This window comes from Oryx dammah, unplaced genomic scaffold, assembly GCF_014754425.2.
Source record: "Oryx dammah isolate SB20612 unplaced genomic scaffold, SCBI_Odam_1.1 HiC_scaffold_24, whole genome shotgun sequence".
In the NCBI taxonomy this organism is placed as follows: Eukaryota; Metazoa; Chordata; class Mammalia; order Artiodactyla; family Bovidae; genus Oryx; species Oryx dammah.
Genome location: NW_024070208.1, coordinates 74045313 through 74062203, shown reverse-complemented (window position 1 = coordinate 74062203; position 16891 = coordinate 74045313). Strand labels below are relative to the sequence as shown.

At 45.0% G+C, this 16891-nt stretch overlaps 1 protein-coding gene across 22 annotated transcripts in view; it reads left to right on the top strand.

Annotated features, from left to right (window-relative positions):
• DOCK9 (dedicator of cytokinesis 9) overlaps positions 1 to 16891 on the top strand; it is a 282181-nt gene that overhangs the window by 229812 nt on the left and 35478 nt on the right. For 11 of the 22 annotated variants that reach the window (XM_040267373.1, XM_040267374.1, XM_040267379.1 and 8 more), the window contains 4 exons: positions 2539 to 2675; positions 9333 to 9448; positions 16043 to 16180; positions 16302 to 16484. In XM_040267373.1, the coding sequence (XP_040123307.1) occupies positions 2539 to 2675; positions 9333 to 9448; positions 16043 to 16180; positions 16302 to 16484 (574 nt within the window). Of the gene's footprint in view, positions 1 to 2538; positions 2676 to 3240; positions 3285 to 9332; positions 9449 to 16042; positions 16181 to 16301; positions 16485 to 16891 lie in introns of all 22 variants that reach the window. The other 11 variants (XM_040267395.1, XM_040267389.1, XM_040267382.1 and 8 more) reach the window with 2 other exon arrangements.

Here is a 16891-nt window from a genome sequence, read left to right as displayed (position 1 = left end):
ATTGTCGTCTGTGGTGATGGGCAGTTGGAATTCGCACAAACAGCAGTGAAGACAGTTGGCGGGTCTTTGGATCGCTGCCATGAAACCTGGCGGCCTCGCCCGCCGGCGTTGCTGCGTTCCTTCTGGCTCATTCTGTCTCAGGCGAAGCTCTTGGAAAGATTTTCCTCCGCGGCCTGGTGCCGTAGCTCCTTCCCAACCCTCCCTCGTGCTCTGTTCTCTGTCCTCTTTCTCTTCCTCTGGCTGTGTCTTCTCACTCCCTCTCTTTCCTTCCTCAATGATCTCTCTTCCCATCTCACTCTCAAAAGGTCCTTTCTTTTTGTTTTTTTTTCTTACCATTCTACCTCCCAGCTCCCAAGACATTAGCTTCTCAATCCAGCCCCTTTGCTTCATAATGAAAGAAGGTTTGAGCCCATCTCCGATCTGTTCGGACTGCCACCAATACCATCTCTCCAACTGAGCCTTTTCTCTGCTCTTCCTGAGTAAGCCGTGTGTGCCCGGTCGTCGCCTGACCAGAGCGCTCTGTTGAGTGTCATAGACCCTCACTGCCCTATGCCCAGCCCCTTGGTTCCGCACTGAGTCGGAGGGGAGCTGGACACTCCTTGCTGGCAGGCAGCTGAGCAGCCCCTGCTCTGGCAGTATCACTATTTCCTCAGAGGGCGTCTCTTCCCTCCTCCTGCCCTGTCGCTATCCAGCGTGCCTGTGTGTGTTTTCTTCCGTGTTGTGTATCCTGTGATAATGTATTTGTGGAGTCTTGGTCCAAGTGTCTTATTTCTCTATTGTTACTGTTTTTAAAATGTAATGATAAATAAACATTTATGTTTTAAGAAAAACTTTAAAAGTTTAGTTGTCATTGAGGTTTTTCGCTTATCTGTAATTCTGTTTTACAGCAATGAAATAGGAAAGAGATTTTTAATAGACTTTCTGAATGTCAAGATTTTGCTTTTATGGTAACATTGTTCTTTTCTTGAGATATCTGAGAAATTTTCAGAATTGTGTTAATGTTAAGTAAAAGTATGTTTTCTTTTAAAAAACAGATTGAGAGAGACTATATTATGCTTTCCTCCCATTAATACTATTTTTAAATGAAACATGGTGGCACTTAACGTCCGCTAATCTCAACTCTTTATTTTTTTTTTTATCGTAACAGTAATTTTTGCATTTGAGTTTTTTGAGTCCTAAATGCAAGTATATACAGTGTGTCCTTATGCAGTAACCTCTTTATGTGATAATTTCATTCCTTTTGACTTTGTCCCATGAAGATGGTTAAACAGTATATTTGTAGCAGAAAAACACTGTGCTGGGGGAGCTTCTCACCCTCTTTTAGTAACTGTCACCCACGTCACAAGATGGCATTTGGAATATGTTGTGCAAATAGAATAAAATGCCTCAGAGCTAAATGTGGTGAACGTGAGAAGCCAAAGATTTCGGCCCCAACAAACTGTTGTGGAATTGGGTTTTGTGAAACAATTAACTGATTTTTTTTCAATGGCTATAAATTTAACTTTTTTTTTTTTTTTAATAAGAAAAAACCTTCTGACTTCCTAAGCACCCTGTATATATTTGCGTGTAAAAGAATGCTTCCTGGGACTGTCTTAGAAGTAAATGAGCATAGGGAGGCGGGGGAGGAGGCCGGTGTTGCTTCGTCCGGTGCAGAGCCGCGTGCTGGTTTATAGGAGACCGGGCCGTGGTCTCTGCTGCATGTGGACAGGATCCCAAGTCGTCCGTGTTTGGCCTCTGTGGGGCTCCCATCCTGGGAACACTGTACCTTCTCATTGTGTCCCTTTGAAGTCACCCAGCAGCATGCTGCCCCGTGAGACTCCATGCATGCCCTGCTCCACTCCACACAGTAACACAGTGAGGGAGCCGGTTGGCCGCGGGACGGGGGACAGGCGTCACTCCGGCGCTGGGCTCAGGTCTCGTCTGCTCTGGTGATGGTGCACAGTAGGGAGTCAGCCTTTTGACCGCTAACCCAGATCACTTTTCTGTTTTCTTCACTTGGCTGCTGACAAGTCTAACAAAGGGTGTGGCCCTTCTCCTCCCTGCCTGGGTAAGAATCAGAGGTGTTACACCGCCTCACAGAGTCCGTCCTGCTGCATGTCTGTCCTCTGTTTTCTTCCAATGCTTTTGTTTTGACTAAAAAAGTAAAATTGTTTCCGCTCTTCAGTAACATGTATGATCTGAAAAGGCACGTGCTATTTTGGCCGTTGTCCAGATGCTGGTCTTTGGCACCACACTGGACTGATGCTCACCTGTTTAAAAAGGAGCATCTCTGAAGGGCTTTCCGACACTGGAAAGGCCTCTGCTTTGGCCTGGTTCTCGCTCCTTCGTCTTCAGGTGCTTTGCTGTGAACTCTGCGAGCGCTGCCCCCGCCGCCTGTGTGTTTCTGGCTCCCGAGCCCCAGGCGGGCTCCGCTGCGCTTGGTCTGTGCGTGGCCCGTCGCCTCCGTGCTGTGTCCCGGCCTCACTAACGCCCCTCCCCGTCTCGCCGCAGTGTAACAAGTCTAACTTTGGCTCCTATCCCATTTCACTCGTGTTGCAGGAACCAGGAGGGGCTGGGACCCATAGTTCATGATCGAAAGTCTCAGACATTGCCTGTTTCCCGTAACAGAACAGGGATGATGCATGCGAGATTGCAGCCGTTGGGCAGCCTGGATAACTCTCTCACTTTTAACCACAGTAAGTCCCATGACACACCATCGTAACAGCCAGCCATCCCACGTGACAGCCCTGAGGGGACCGCCCCCCCACCGGCCACCGCGCCGCACACCGCGTCACCAACTCGCCTTCTCTTCCAGCTCAGAGCCATAGGACCAGGAGCTCGCCGCACAGTCCCCTTCCTCAGAGGAGAATGACACAATGTGGGACGCGGTCAACTGGCCCGAACGCTCAGCCCCTCTACCCCACGGGCTCCACTTGGTGCTTTAAAACAAAATCCGGCCTAATTGATGACGATAGCGGGACATCCTCTGATATTTCTAGTTCAGTATTTTAATCCATTGCCAGGAGCCACCTTATCGTCATTTGCTGCCCCCCACCCCTCCGTGACTCCTGAGAAACCTCTGGGGCAGGTTCCTTTCGCCCTCCTGAGGCCATGCGTGTAGTTGACCCAGCGTCCCCATTCTGACATTCCAGCCCTGAACATATGTTAATCTTTAAACTGCTGCGAAGCCATAAAGCCCGTGAATCAATGTGTGAGGGTGTGGAAAAGCCAATAACAAAGTGACTTTTTCTGTGTTTTCAGTGTGAGAAAGATATCAAGTGTGCTTGGGATTTCTGTAGACAATGGTAAGATTTAATCAGGTCGAAGTCTGCTTACGAGGCTGCTTCACTTGCAAACCGAGACCTCGCATTCATCTCGCCTTCCTAACTTTGGGGCTTCCTAACTTCACAGTAGAGACTTTGCCACAACATAGGAGCATTATCTTTAATTCACTCTTATCAATTGCCAGAGGGCGCCTGTGCTGTTTCCAGAAACCTAAGTGTAAATTTAATCTTCTTAAGGGTTTCTTCAAGCAGGAAACCTTGCAGCACTTTAACGTGATCATTTCTGTCTGGTGTGGTCTCTGAATCGTCCCATCCTCGCTCCATGCATGAGTTAGCTAGTTATTGTGCCATGTAGACAACTATTTATACTCATTCCAAGCAACATCTTTAATACATAGTCATTAATATCTTCTCATTGTTTCTAATCATAGAAATTCATCCCATGAACTGTGAGGTCCATACCTCTTTCTTTGTACAGGCTGAGAGTCAAGACAATATATTCCCAACACCTTAAATTGAGAATAGTTCAGGCTGAGAAATCAAAATACAGCATCTTCCACCCACTCTTCCACCCCCAGCAAAGTTAAATGTAGTGGGTACAGTCTCTCTATAAACTTCTAGGCTTAATTTAAATCAATATATGTCAGTCTGCCATACACTGAGCCGGTAGCCTTCAAATGCTAGTTCTCAGTTCTATACTTAGCTGTACCTTGTGCAACACATGTAAGAATTTGATTTATCCACCTCTGTTAGGGCTTTTTCAGCTCTGCAGACATGGGGTTCAAACAAACAGAACAAGAAGTTTCACTATTTTTAGTTTTCATTTCCTATTTAGCACACAAATCAAATTTCCATTCTTCTGAAGGACCTGCTACATTGCCTTTTGTCCAGAAAAATTTTAACACAAGGATAAATGCTTACACTTTAAAGCATTAAAAAAAAAAATCATAAGCAGACCAAGGCCCCGCCTGCCAAGGTAATTGTTTAGGAAACATAGAAAACAGACAAAAATAAACGGAATGATAAGCCCATGAATAAATAACCTTAATCCGCTAAGATGGGCAGTGGTTCCTCCCACTGCAAATGGGCTTTGTGGTGGTGGCTTGAATTGGAGAGACAGACAGCTGCCTGTGTTCTGCTGCCAAAGACCATATTGTTAGCGTTGTTGATTTCCATCCTCTCTTCCTGCTGCCCACAGAGAACCCCATCCTACCCGCTCCTCTCCTCTTTTCATCCTGAATGTTTTTCTTTAGTCAGTTTTCAGCAGCACCATCCTCAGTCAAAGCTTCTCCTTTGGCCTTTCCAATCAACAACGCATAGCTGATTATTTTAGCCTTCTAAAGTGTGCCTGCAATTCCTGCTCACCCCAGATAGCTTCCAATGTCTCGTAGTCCACGCATCTTCCCCTGGAACTGTCTTCCCTTATGTCTCCAATTCTCATTTTGTATTTGGGGGGCTTTGGCCCCTACCTCTGTTAGCTCTTCGAGCTCCATGTCATCAACTCAGCCAAAAGCCAGAGAGAAGGAAATGTATACTGTATGTATACATGTGTATGTGTGTGAGCATGTATATGTTTATATACATAGATGATTTTTTACATCTGGAACCTAGGCATTTTATGAGAAATTTGTAGCCATATATGTGTCTTTAAGAAAATTCCTATTTAACAGTGAATACAGTACCTTCTGTTGGGCCAACCAATATGACAGATATCCAGTATGTGAGAGACTTGGCTGGAATGCCAGAATCTAAAATGGATTTATTTTAGAAAAGAATGAAAATAGAAAGAATGCCTTCGGATCAGTTCAGTTCAGTTCAGTTCTCAGTCGTGTCCGACTCTGAGAATCCCTTAGACACCGGCATTTTTTCATTTCCTCTTTTCTCTAGTTCAAGTGGGAAAGGCTTTGTTAGACCTCAGCATTACCAGCAGGGGGCAGCAGAGGAGTGCAAAGAACTTAAGTCAAAGCAGTCCAGGCTGCCCCGTCCGTCCCCATCACCAGTTAACAGTAAGACAAGGGAAGAGACCCCATACTTACTGCAGGTTTAACCCTAACAGGCACTTACTGTTGGATTTTTACAGCAATTAATGAAAGTAACAATTTCACTGTGACCAATGGGCTTAGCTATTTAAAAAAAAAACTCAAAGCATTGGAGTTTGTTGCATGGCTCATTGCCCAGGTTTATAAAAAGAAAATGTTTACAACATTAAGGTATTGATCTGTTTACTGTAACATGTATTCATTGTGTATCGGTAGAAAAGACTTATGCCAGAGGACAAATTGAGAGTGATAGGTGCCCGGAGAATATTTTCTATAAACCAAGTGATGAGGGGAAAGCTGAGTGAAGCACATTTGCAAATAAGTGATACATTCACAAAATAAAATAACACTCTGTATTTAATGTTATATATTATTCTAGGAATATGTTAAATTCATTTGAATGAAAATCTATATTTCCCACTGATTAATGGGAGAAAAGCCAATCAAGAGGTAAAAACCCTTGAAGAAAACCTGTATTTCATATAATTCAGTATAAGAGATGGTTTAAGATCACTGGACTAAGTTGCAGAAGATTGTTATTTAGTCGCTAAGTTGTGCCCGACTCTTTTATGACCCCATGGACTGTAGCCCACCAGGCTCCTCTGTCCATGGCGTTCTCCAGGCAAGAATACTGGAGTGGAACGCCATTTCCTCCTCCAGGGATTCTCCCCGACCCTGGGACCGAACCCACGTCTCCTGCATCGGCAGGCGGATTCTTTACCGCTGAGCCAGCTGGCAAGCCCCTGCAGAGAGTTAGATGTGCCCAGATGACACTTGGAAAAGGCAAGTGGCCAAGGATCAGCTTCCGCCCTTCCCACCACATCACCTCTGATGTGCGCTGGGGCCGGGGGCCCCAGGGATAGTTATAGGCATGGTCAGCATTACTACACCGGGCTTTTCAGGAAACAGAACTGCATAAAACGGAGTAGAGTTAGTTTAAACACAGCAACTGACATTAGAGAGGAAAAGGTCTCATCCTTAGCCTTTGAGTGGGATTTTAGAATAAATCCAGTATCTGAGTGACAATGGACTGGAAACTGTGTACATGTGAGCAGTGGGTCCTCAGGTCTCTAAAGTGAGCCCTGATGTGCCGGCCAGAGATGATGGTACATCAGGGAAGTCCTCTCCACCCTGACCTTCCTCGGGGACCACGCTCAGTGCCTGCACCCCGAGGCACCACTGCCCCCTAGTGGAAGTCAGTAGGGTTAACAGCACTCCTTACTGGCCTCGGTCAGAGTCTTCGTCAGCTTTAAAAAGTTCCTGACCGATGCTTTGAGAAATGACCATTGTCTCTTAAGACCCCTTCTTGGGTTTGCCAGCTCAGTTTGATTTTCCTGTGTTATCCAGTAACACGGTGACCACCTGTTAGAGTCTTCCCTCATATGCTGCTCTGTTCCAGATCTTAAGACAGGTTGTCCCCATGGTGGTGTCTGTTGGCGGATTGTCCAGTCAATCTGTATCACTCTCTCAGTGTCCTGTGCTGCTACTTATTTTCAGGAATGATTCAGTAACACTAGCTCAGGAATCCTACTGACTTTTGAGACGAAACGGTTTAAAGAGAAGCAAAAGGCATCACTGACTCAATGGACATGAGTTTGAGCAAACTCCAGAAGTTTGGTGAAGGACAAGGAAGCCTGGCATGCTGCAGTCCATGGGGTTGCAAAGAGTCGGACATGACTGCGCCACTCAACAACAACAACAAATTATAACCAATTGTGGCTAATAGAACTGCTTCTTTGATATGATTCGGACACAGGCAGGCAGATTTTATATAAATTTGACTCTTATTCTGAAAGAGATTAGATAGCTAGTGTAATGGCTTATGGGTGGTGTATTATAGTAGCTTAGAGAAATTTTGTCATTAATTAGCATAGCCCATTGATAATGTATGTTTTTAAAAAAAATCAGTCACAAATTGCAATTCCTAAATCATTCTAGACATTCAGCTAGATTAAAGTAAACTCTGTTGGAGTTCAGTGTGTAGACCATCTCACCTGCAATGATCAAACTCAGATACACTTATCTAACAGTTTATCTAGAAAGAGAAAAGGATAGTTCTGTGCAGAGATTACAGTTCATCACCAAAGCAACTGCCTTGTTACAGGTTAACTCAGATCCTAAAGCTTCATCTGGGTAAATGGCAGCCCTCAAAATATCACCTGTGTGATAATTTTTGGTTGGTCTGATAAAAGGTGTTGTATTTGGTTTTTTCATCCTCTCTCGCCCTGGTTTGTGATCACTGTAACAGTAATCACCAGTTTGTTTTCCTCTTTTTGTTGGCTCTGTATCTCACCAAACAAACCTTGCCAAATGAGGAAATGCCTTGGCTTACAAAGGCGGTTCAATGAATATTAGTTCCAAAAATGTCCGTCTTTCTGCTGGATTTCTGGCCTCCAAAAAGCAGAAATAAAAAGAAACAGAGCTAGTAGCATCGTACTATTGCCAGATGTATTCTGTACCTTCGGTAAGGACACGATGACTGTCGCAGTGTGAAAACGAGGCAGGATACACAACAGCACCATTTTCAAAGCAAAACAAAGTGGGATGAAAACAGAGAATAGTTTTTATTAAGTCATACTTTAAAAAGCAACTTAGAAGTTTTTGTAGCCTTTCAAGACTCTCTGACATTTATTAAAGTCAGAAAAGCATCATGCTAGTTACTTTATTTTATCTTTATAATGGAGATTATGATACAGTGACCTGGATAAGGAACTTGGAGTGTAGTTTCTGGGTTTTTTTCCCCATTACTGGCCTCCAGAAAACTCTCTAGGCTTTCTGTACTTCATTTTCCTGATCTGTGTACAAAATGTCCTCCTCTCTGGAGTATTAAGAAAATTACCTACATAGTAAATGTTGATTGGTTTTGCTCCTTGGAGAAAGACATTACATGATGTTTTATTATATTGCCATCTTTCTTTGTAATCTAGATCAATACCATAACATCTTTGCATCCCTATATATATTTCTGCTAATGCATTACCATTTCATAGTTTAATATCTCAAGTTATATGTTAAACTACATTTATATCAGTACTAAATGGATTTTACAGCCACATACAGAAGGTATCAATTTGTATTTAAATTATGATTCTTCAAGTCTCTTCCTTTTCTTAAACATTTCTTTCAGTCATAGTGGCTTTCGTGCTTTTTATTAAAGCAAGTAGAATACTTTTAGCAGTACAGTCAACTCTTGGTTATCATTCATGATTCTAGCTGATAAAACAAAATCTTTATGTTATTGACTTGAGACATCCGTAGCATTCACTATGTGCCAGGCACTATTCCATGAGCTTAACAACCATTAACTAATTTAATGGCCACCACAACCCTTTGAGGGCAGGTACTGTTATTATCCCCATTCTAAAGATGAGGAAACTGAGGTAGAAAGGGGTCACATAACTTGCCCAAGGTCACACAGCTAGTAAGGGGCCGAGCTGGATTCATTGACCAGCAACCTGACCCTCAGCTCATTTTCCTTCCCTAATTAAGCTGCTGCCTCTGTCTGTATGGAAGCTTCAGAGACCTCAGCCTCCTTCATTCCCCCACCTCCCCACCCCCATCCTAACAACTCAGACAAGTGGCTCAATTGAGTGAACTCCAGTCCCAAGTACCAGTCCTGGCTCCCCTGTTTATCAGCTGTGTGACTTAAGACAAGTTTTAGCCCTTCTGTGCTTCCATTTCCTTACCTTTAGAAAGGGTTTAATAAGTGTACACACGTCACAGGGCTGCCGAGGGATTAATGAGGTGATCCGCGTGAAGTTCACAGAATTGTGGCTGGCACGTAGCAAGTGCACAATGCCTGTGCGTTGCTGTTACTCCCTGTCAGAGTGGAAAAGAGTCATAATGGAATGGAAACATTATTAGTACCCCCTTTTCCCCACCCACCAAAAAAAAAAAAAAAAAGGCCAACAGGGAGATAAGGCCCTGAAGGAAGCCTTCTGGAAATAATCAAAAGTTGACTGTGACTATACCGTCTGCCAGCCTGTGCTCTGCAGCCGCCGACAGTGACCTTGTGTTATGATCCATGCAGGCTACGGCCACTCGGACGCTGATGTTCTCCACCAGTCGCTACTTGAAGCCAATATTGCTACTGAGGTGTGCCTGACGGCGCTGGACACCCTCTCTCTGTTCACACTGGCGTTTAAGGTTTGTATTGAACAGCTGTTCATGGTCAGAGCCTTTCTGAAACTCATTTTTTGCTTATTTAGCTGAACCAGCAAGAACTTCTTAATGTTGCAGTTTTGCTGCAGCCACTGTTTTTGCCCCTGTAAGGAAGCCATTAATCCTTAAATTCCCTTAGCGAAAGCATTCCACAGGTAATGACCCCAATTCCCTGAAATATAATACAGCTTAACTGTCCAGAGTGTGCTGCCTGCTTGCAACTGGTGGACACAGGCTTTGGCGAGGTTAACCCTTGGCCAGATGAAAGCATTTACCAGGAACGTGGCTTTGCTCTGCCTTCAAGGATGATAAATACAGGAGCCTAATCGGGCATTTCTGCCTTCACTGTCTTTAAACATATCCGAATGCGGTAGCAATTAAAATTAAATGTTTATATGTAGAGGTGTGTGCTCAGTTGTGTCTGACTCTTTGCTGTCCCATGGACTGTAGCCTGCTGGGCTCCTCTGCTCATGGGATTTTCCAGGCAAGAATACTGGAATGGGTTGCCGTTCCCTCCTCCAGAGGATCTCCCCAACCCAGGGATCAAACCCACTTCTGCATTACCACCTGGAAAGCCCATACATAGAGGAGCAATATTTAAAAACACATTCACCTTTTCAGTTTTTTTTTTTTATCTGTTACTAGGTTAAATGATAGAACACATTTCAGGTACAGAGAATAAAAAATGATCTTGGTCTTCTCTTTAGGCTGTAGTGAGTTGCACAGGTAAAGACAGTCTCTTCAGCCACTCTTGTTTTTTGGGACCTACCCCTTCCTATTCTTGCTCAGTGACTGCTTAGGTTTTCAGGGAGACTGAGTTAGTGTTAATATGCTCTGAATATGAAAACAGCATGTTTATTTGCAAGGCAATTTGGGAAACATACCCAAAGGCATTCTGTACTCTTCTTGTCTTCTCGTGAAGCACATTCCCTTATTATACAGAGTAAAGATAGTTACCGGCCATCACGTTGCTTTATTATAATTTACCTTTGTTCTTAGCATTCGTACTACCCATGTCCCCAGGAAGTGTCATCACTAGGAACCCCGCTGAGAGAAATGGTGAGTCCCTAGGATGAGGATGGGGGCAGCCGTGTCTTACGTGGAGCCTGACCCCAGCAGTTCTCGGTCGTGGGCCCCCAGCTGGCGGCAGCTGCAGGCCCTGAAGCTGTGTTAGAGGCGCAGATTCTTGGGTCCTGCCTGACTGAATCAAACCCTGGGAGTGAGACGTAAACAGTACAGCTAAGGACCACTGCTGTACTGGAACCACATTTTGAGCCTCTTTCTGTTTTCTTTTGGAGATTTTTAAGTAACAGTTCTTATGTAAGTAGGCAGTGAAATTTGTAACGTATTTGCCCCGTGCATATGTATCCATGCTGGCTGATAAGCTCAGATGTATCTGTAAGGTCAGAAGAGCAGCTGGGATGCTTTCTTCCTGTCTCCTGGGCCCCAGCGTGTAAATGAGCAGGAAGCCCCAGGGCTGCACAGTAGGTGTGGTCTGGCCCCACGGGCAGGTGAGGGCACACGCAGCAGAGGTGTGGTCTGGGAGCGTCGTGAGGTCAGTGACGGTTTCCTTACTACTGCACCGCCTGCAGTTCATCCTCAGCCTCCTTTAAATTGCCTGCTTCGTATGGAAGAAGAGCCTTGGTCAAGGTTCCCAGGTCTCCAGTGTCTGGCCACTGTTAAATTAACTAACAGGTTCTGACTCGAGAGAAACAACATCTGATGGTCTCTGATTGATGACCGATTGTGACATTTGTTAGGTAACCATCTTTGAAAAAAATCACTTCATGTCTCCAGACCTAAGATAATCTCATTTGTAAGACTGAAAAAGTAGGATCTGCCTCCCAGGCTGTTGTAAGTTACAGCAAGATGACCCCTGGAAGGGCTGAGCACTCTGCTGATACAGACCGGTCTCCAGGACACGTGGGAACAGGCAGTTGTACAGAAACACTGTGGGCTTCAAGCCCCAGCCGCACCGTTAGCCAGATGTTAGGCCTTGGGCATGTCTCCTTGATATCTGTGGGCCCCGATTTCCTTCCTTAGAACATGCCAGTTATGCCTACTGTGTCGTGAATTGAAGTATCCAGAAACATCTACCCTGTGTTTGACATGCAGCAGGAGCTCAAATGTTGACTCTAGTTTAGCAGTAAGCACTTTCTGCTGTGCTCATGCCTTCCTGGTCCTCAAAGTAAAGGATCTGATTCCTCAGACACACAGGCAAGGTTGAGTTTTAGGGCTGAGGTGGCCTCTATCAAGGTCTGTATGCCTCTGTGCAAAAATCTTTGTTTAAAGCTCAGCACATATACACACCCATTAAAAAATGGGAAGATGGTGAATCTTACGGCCTTAAAGGATGTCGTGGCAAATAGTAGGTCCGCAGTAGTACCCAGCCTAGGTCCACAAGGCCCAGTGGTGTAGTAGGCCCTGGGATCTTCCTATATAGATATTTACTCAGCTGAAGCATCATTCAGAGCCTATCAGAAAAATTAAATTATTACATTGAGTTAGCTGACATAATTGTTTGCAGATAGTCATCTTCGACAAATGGAGCTCCATCATTACTGAGCCTCTTAAATGACCACATCTCATAAGTTGCCGAAGGCAATCAAGAAATCACATTCTAAATGAAAGGAAATGTTTGAAAAGATTTAAGCCCTGAATCCCAGTTTATTATTATATTAGCTTCCTGCTGTTTACTGCCTTCTGTCTTCAGCATCAGTCCTCACTACAGCCTAGCCCATAGGGCTTCTTATCTCTTTTACAGGTGAGGACATTGAGGCTGAAAAGGGGTGGGAAATTTGCCCAAGATCACTACACAAGTGACATGTCAAGCCCTTCTTCTCTCCTAAGTCAGTCATGTGCATGGGGCAGAGGGGCAGAGGGGCAGAGTGGGAAAGGAACTAAGCTGGGTGAGTGTCGAGGTAGTTGAATGACCTCCCAGACAGAAAAAAGGAAATGAGCAAGCACCGACTAGATGCTGGCACTGTGTGGGGACTTTTACACAGGTTATCTCATTCATAAAAAGATGTGTTTTGTAAACCAGGGTGGTTATATGCAGAAAAATATGCCACTTCTCTGGCTGTTTTAAAATGTCTGTTAATACAGTCCCAAACCAATGCTAGGAAGATCCCATGGAAAAGGGCATGGCAACCCATTCCCATAGCCTTGTCTGGAGAATTCCACAGACAGGAACCTGGCAGGTTACAGTCCATGGGGTGGCAGAGTCAGACACGACTGAGCGACTTTCACTTGCAAACCAATGATAACGTTTAAATAGTTGATAATACTTTCAATATACTTACAAATTTAATCAAAAATGTATTTTAAGCAATTCTACATGGGTGCCTTTTCTTGCATGGTGAGAACCAGGACGTGCTGAGCAGGATCATGGTGCATGGCCAGGGTGGAGAGCACACAGATAGCGGGGGTCAGCTAGGGAGACTGGGGTCTGTGTTACACAATTGTGAGCCTGGGGTTCAGGTTGTCTCGGTGACTGGCGAGCCTCTAACAGAGACAGCTCTTCTCTAAACTAGATATTTGTAATCAGTGTTTAGATGACAATAAAGCCATATGCCTAGGAAGAATGGAGCTGTCTTAAATAGCACAGTTCCAGATATCTCATTTTGGTATCCAAGGTTTAAATTGTTCTCCTGTTCTGGCTCTTTAGAAATTCCTGATACTGCTTGTTCGTTCTCTGAAAGGCCCATTTCTCTTAGGAGGCTGTGTGACAACAAACTTGAATCCACATCAGACAGTTGCTGAGAACTGTTGGTAACCTCTGCTCCACCTTATTGCTAGAAATGCGTCATGCCTTTCTTACTATTCTAACGTCTCGTCTAATTTTCTCAACGAAATTCTCCCGTCCTCAGTAACATCCATAGGGAGATAAAGGTAAAAACGAGGTCCTCCATTGTTATCTGTGGTTATTTATGAATGGAAAAATGAAGGTGACTTTTGTTATGGGCCTTTCTGAATGTTCAAAGATTTTTATGCTTAGTATCTGTTACTTTCTAATGAGAAAGAAAGGGACACACAAACAGAAGAAAGGAGGAAGGCACCTGGTAAACTGGGGTGTATTCAGGATGGAAGGCCTTTCACCCCTTTAAAGGAGTGGTCATGTATATCTTGGTGTGAGTTTTTACTCCGTTCTTCAAGCAACTTTTGCAGTCAGAGCCCAGGAAGACTAAATTCTAAAAATGGGAAGCAAAAACCTTGACCAGAGGGGAGAGAGGAAGGAACTTTAACTCCAGTGGTAAGAACTTGAAGACAGGCCAGTTCAGAACAAGACCAGAGGTCTTCTCCATTTTTGTACGAACCATCTCTCCCAGAAGAGTACTGAGAAAATAAAAGCTCACATCCCGATTCATGCACACCTTCCTCCAGCTGTAATTAGGAAGGGCTGTGGCTCCAGGGAAAAGCACTGCTCACAAACAGCAAACCGTGTAAGCAGTTCCCTGAATGCTGAAAACAGCCTCTTTTTTTTGTTTTTTTCTAGTTGGTGAACAGCTGCTCATGGTTGAGAATTACATCATAGTCAGTTAATTAAGTCACATTTTCTGCTCATTAAATTGTTTCTCTTTCACACAATGGAATTCAATGCTGTATCTCAGTATTACATGATATAAAGATCACAGGATTCCAGGTGTTCACCAGCTGTGAATACACCTGTGAGTCACTGGACCTATAAAAACAAAACTTACTCCTTGAGTTAAACTTTTTCTCCAACAATAAGATGAGGTGAATTTCAAAACTATTATTTCAGCCGTAATTTGCCCTGCAACAGAACTGGCCAGACATATTTCACTGAATTGTAAGATTGGTTTCAGGTACTGGCCTCTGGGCTTTTTTTTTTTTTAATGACAATCATTTTTGGCTACTTTTGCAAAATGTACACATTCTCCCAAAAGCACACCTTTGTCTTGACAGGCCTGTCTGTATTTGAAGAGGCAGGTCTCCAGTGTCACACATGTGTCGTGGCTGCATGCTGGCCTCTAGCTGGGCAACACGTCTATCTACTGTACGTGTTCAACAATCTTTGGGAGTTCTAGCCAGCCAGGCTTCCGTGGTGTTGAATCAGTGTGGATTTGCTGCTGGTGGGAAGAAATCATGAAAAAGAAAGAGACAAAATTAGTGGTGGCCCTCTTGCCACTTACCGAACAAATCAGAGAGTGGATCAAATACTCCCTATGTGTGCTTAGCTGCTCAGTAATGCCCGAGTCTTTGCAACCCCACGGACTGTACCCTGCCAGGCTTCTTTGTCCATGCTGATTCTCCAGGCAAGAATAGTGGAGTGGGTTGCCATGCCCTCCTCCAGGGGATCTTCCCAACCCAGGGATTGAACCCAGGCCTTCTGCATTGCAGGTGGACTCTTTACAGTCTGAGCCACCAGGGAAGCCCAGATACTTCCTATACTTGACCTCAAGTCTTCACAGTAGCTCAGTTTTAGGGTCACTGTTTCAGGGATGAGAAGGACCAGGCTTGGTTTACCTGCAAATCCATACACAGGAGTGTGTGCTAAGTCACTTCAGTCGTGTCCAGCTCTTTGTGACCCCGTGGACCATAGCTTGCCAGGCTCCTCTCTCCATGTGATTCTCTAGACAAGACTACTGGAGTGGGTTACCATGCCTTTCTCCAGGGTATCTTCCCAACCCAGGGATCGAACCCACATCTCTTAAGTCTCCTGCTTTGGCAGGCAGGTTCTTTACCATTAGTGCCACCTGGAAAGTACACGTGAGAAATAGTGCCTGACCAAAGCCCGTGAATTTTTGCCCTCACCAGACTGCCTGGTGGGTGATGCATGGTTTCACAGAGTGCCTGAGAGCCTGCGGTGGGCGAGAAAACCCAGCCCTCACTGATAGGGGATCTGTTTCATAGACCTCACTTCAGTATTTTTCCAGCCCGTTCATTAGCCGATACCTGTAATGACTCTCCTCCGCTGGAACTGAGGTGTCACAAACCTTACCTCTGTATCAGTTGCTGAGCACAATAAAAATAAGTCAATAAATGAAGCCCAGTCAATACTGAGATACTGTGGTCCTTTAAACCATATCACCGTTTGCTGCGAACTTTTAAAATTAGTCCCTCCCTTAGTAATAAAAGCATAAATTTATTGATAAGCTTATTTGTACTACAGGAGACTTTTGTGCTCTCCTAGAAGGTTTCTGGCAAGTTTGTTTAAATTATAAGTTGTCCTAGTACCTGGAAAATGTAACTTTTGTGGCTGGCGGTTATATGAAACCTGTTAGCGATGTCTGGCGGAGAAGGCAATGGCACCCCACTCCAGTACTCTTGCCTGGGAAATCCCATGGACGGGAGCCTGGTGGGCTGCAGTCCATGGGGTTGCTAAGAGTCAGACACGACTGAGCGACTTCACTTTCCCTTTTCACTTTCATGCATTGGAGAAGGAAATGGCAACCCACTCCAGTGTTCTTGCCTGGAGAATCCCAGGGACAGAGGAGCCTGGTGGGCTGCCGTCTATGGGGTCGCAGAGAGTCAGACATGACTGACGTGACTTAGCAGCAGCAGCAGCAGCAATGTCTGGCATGTCTCACTGACCAGGCTCTTCTCCTGTGTTTTAAGAACCAGCTCCTGGCTGACCATGGACATAATCCCCTCATGAAGAAAGTTTTTGACGTCTACCTGTGTTTTCTTCAAAAACATCAGTCTGAAACGGCTTTAAAACACGTCTTCACCGCCTTAAGGTCACTGATCTATAAGGTATGTGGTCTCATCAGGGGAGGTCGTCCTCGATTGTCACCTGTTCTCCTCTGTCCCCCTGGGGCCGAAGGGGGCGCTAACTAGCCCCTCTGGGCCCATTTGCTTCCTCATGTCCGTCCAGTTCCCCTCGACGTTCTACGAGGGGAGAGCGGACATGTGTGCGGCCCTGTGCTACGAGACCCTGAAGTGCTGCAACTCCAAGCTGAGCTCCATCAGGACCGAGGCCTCCCAGCTGCTCTACTTCCTGATGAGGAACAACTTTGACTACACCGGCAAAAAGTCCTTTGTCCGGACCCACCTGCAGGTGCGTGTGCTTTAGCTTTCCAGGACATGTGCGCCCTGCGGAATTCTGCTTCTGCAGGAAAACCGTGCATGTCAGTGTTTGCCAAGTTACCTCGGTGTAAGTTCTGAACAGTCTGGCAGCAAGACGGAAAACTCAAGTGTCACATTTACTGGTTTGGTTAATTTCATCCTCCACGTTGTACAATTTGGGCCCAGGATGTGTTTCTGTTGGTAAATTGACATTTGAGTGTTGAGTCAGTTCTGGACTGACTGAAATTACACTGAGTTAGGACGTACAGAACCTATGAGCAGATTCCTCGCAGTAAACATCTCAGGTAAGACACAGAGAGCCCAAAGTAGTCCTTTTCTGTCGTCCATCTGCCGACACACCTCCATTTCTCCAGAGTTAAAATGCGCCAAATTCCCCGT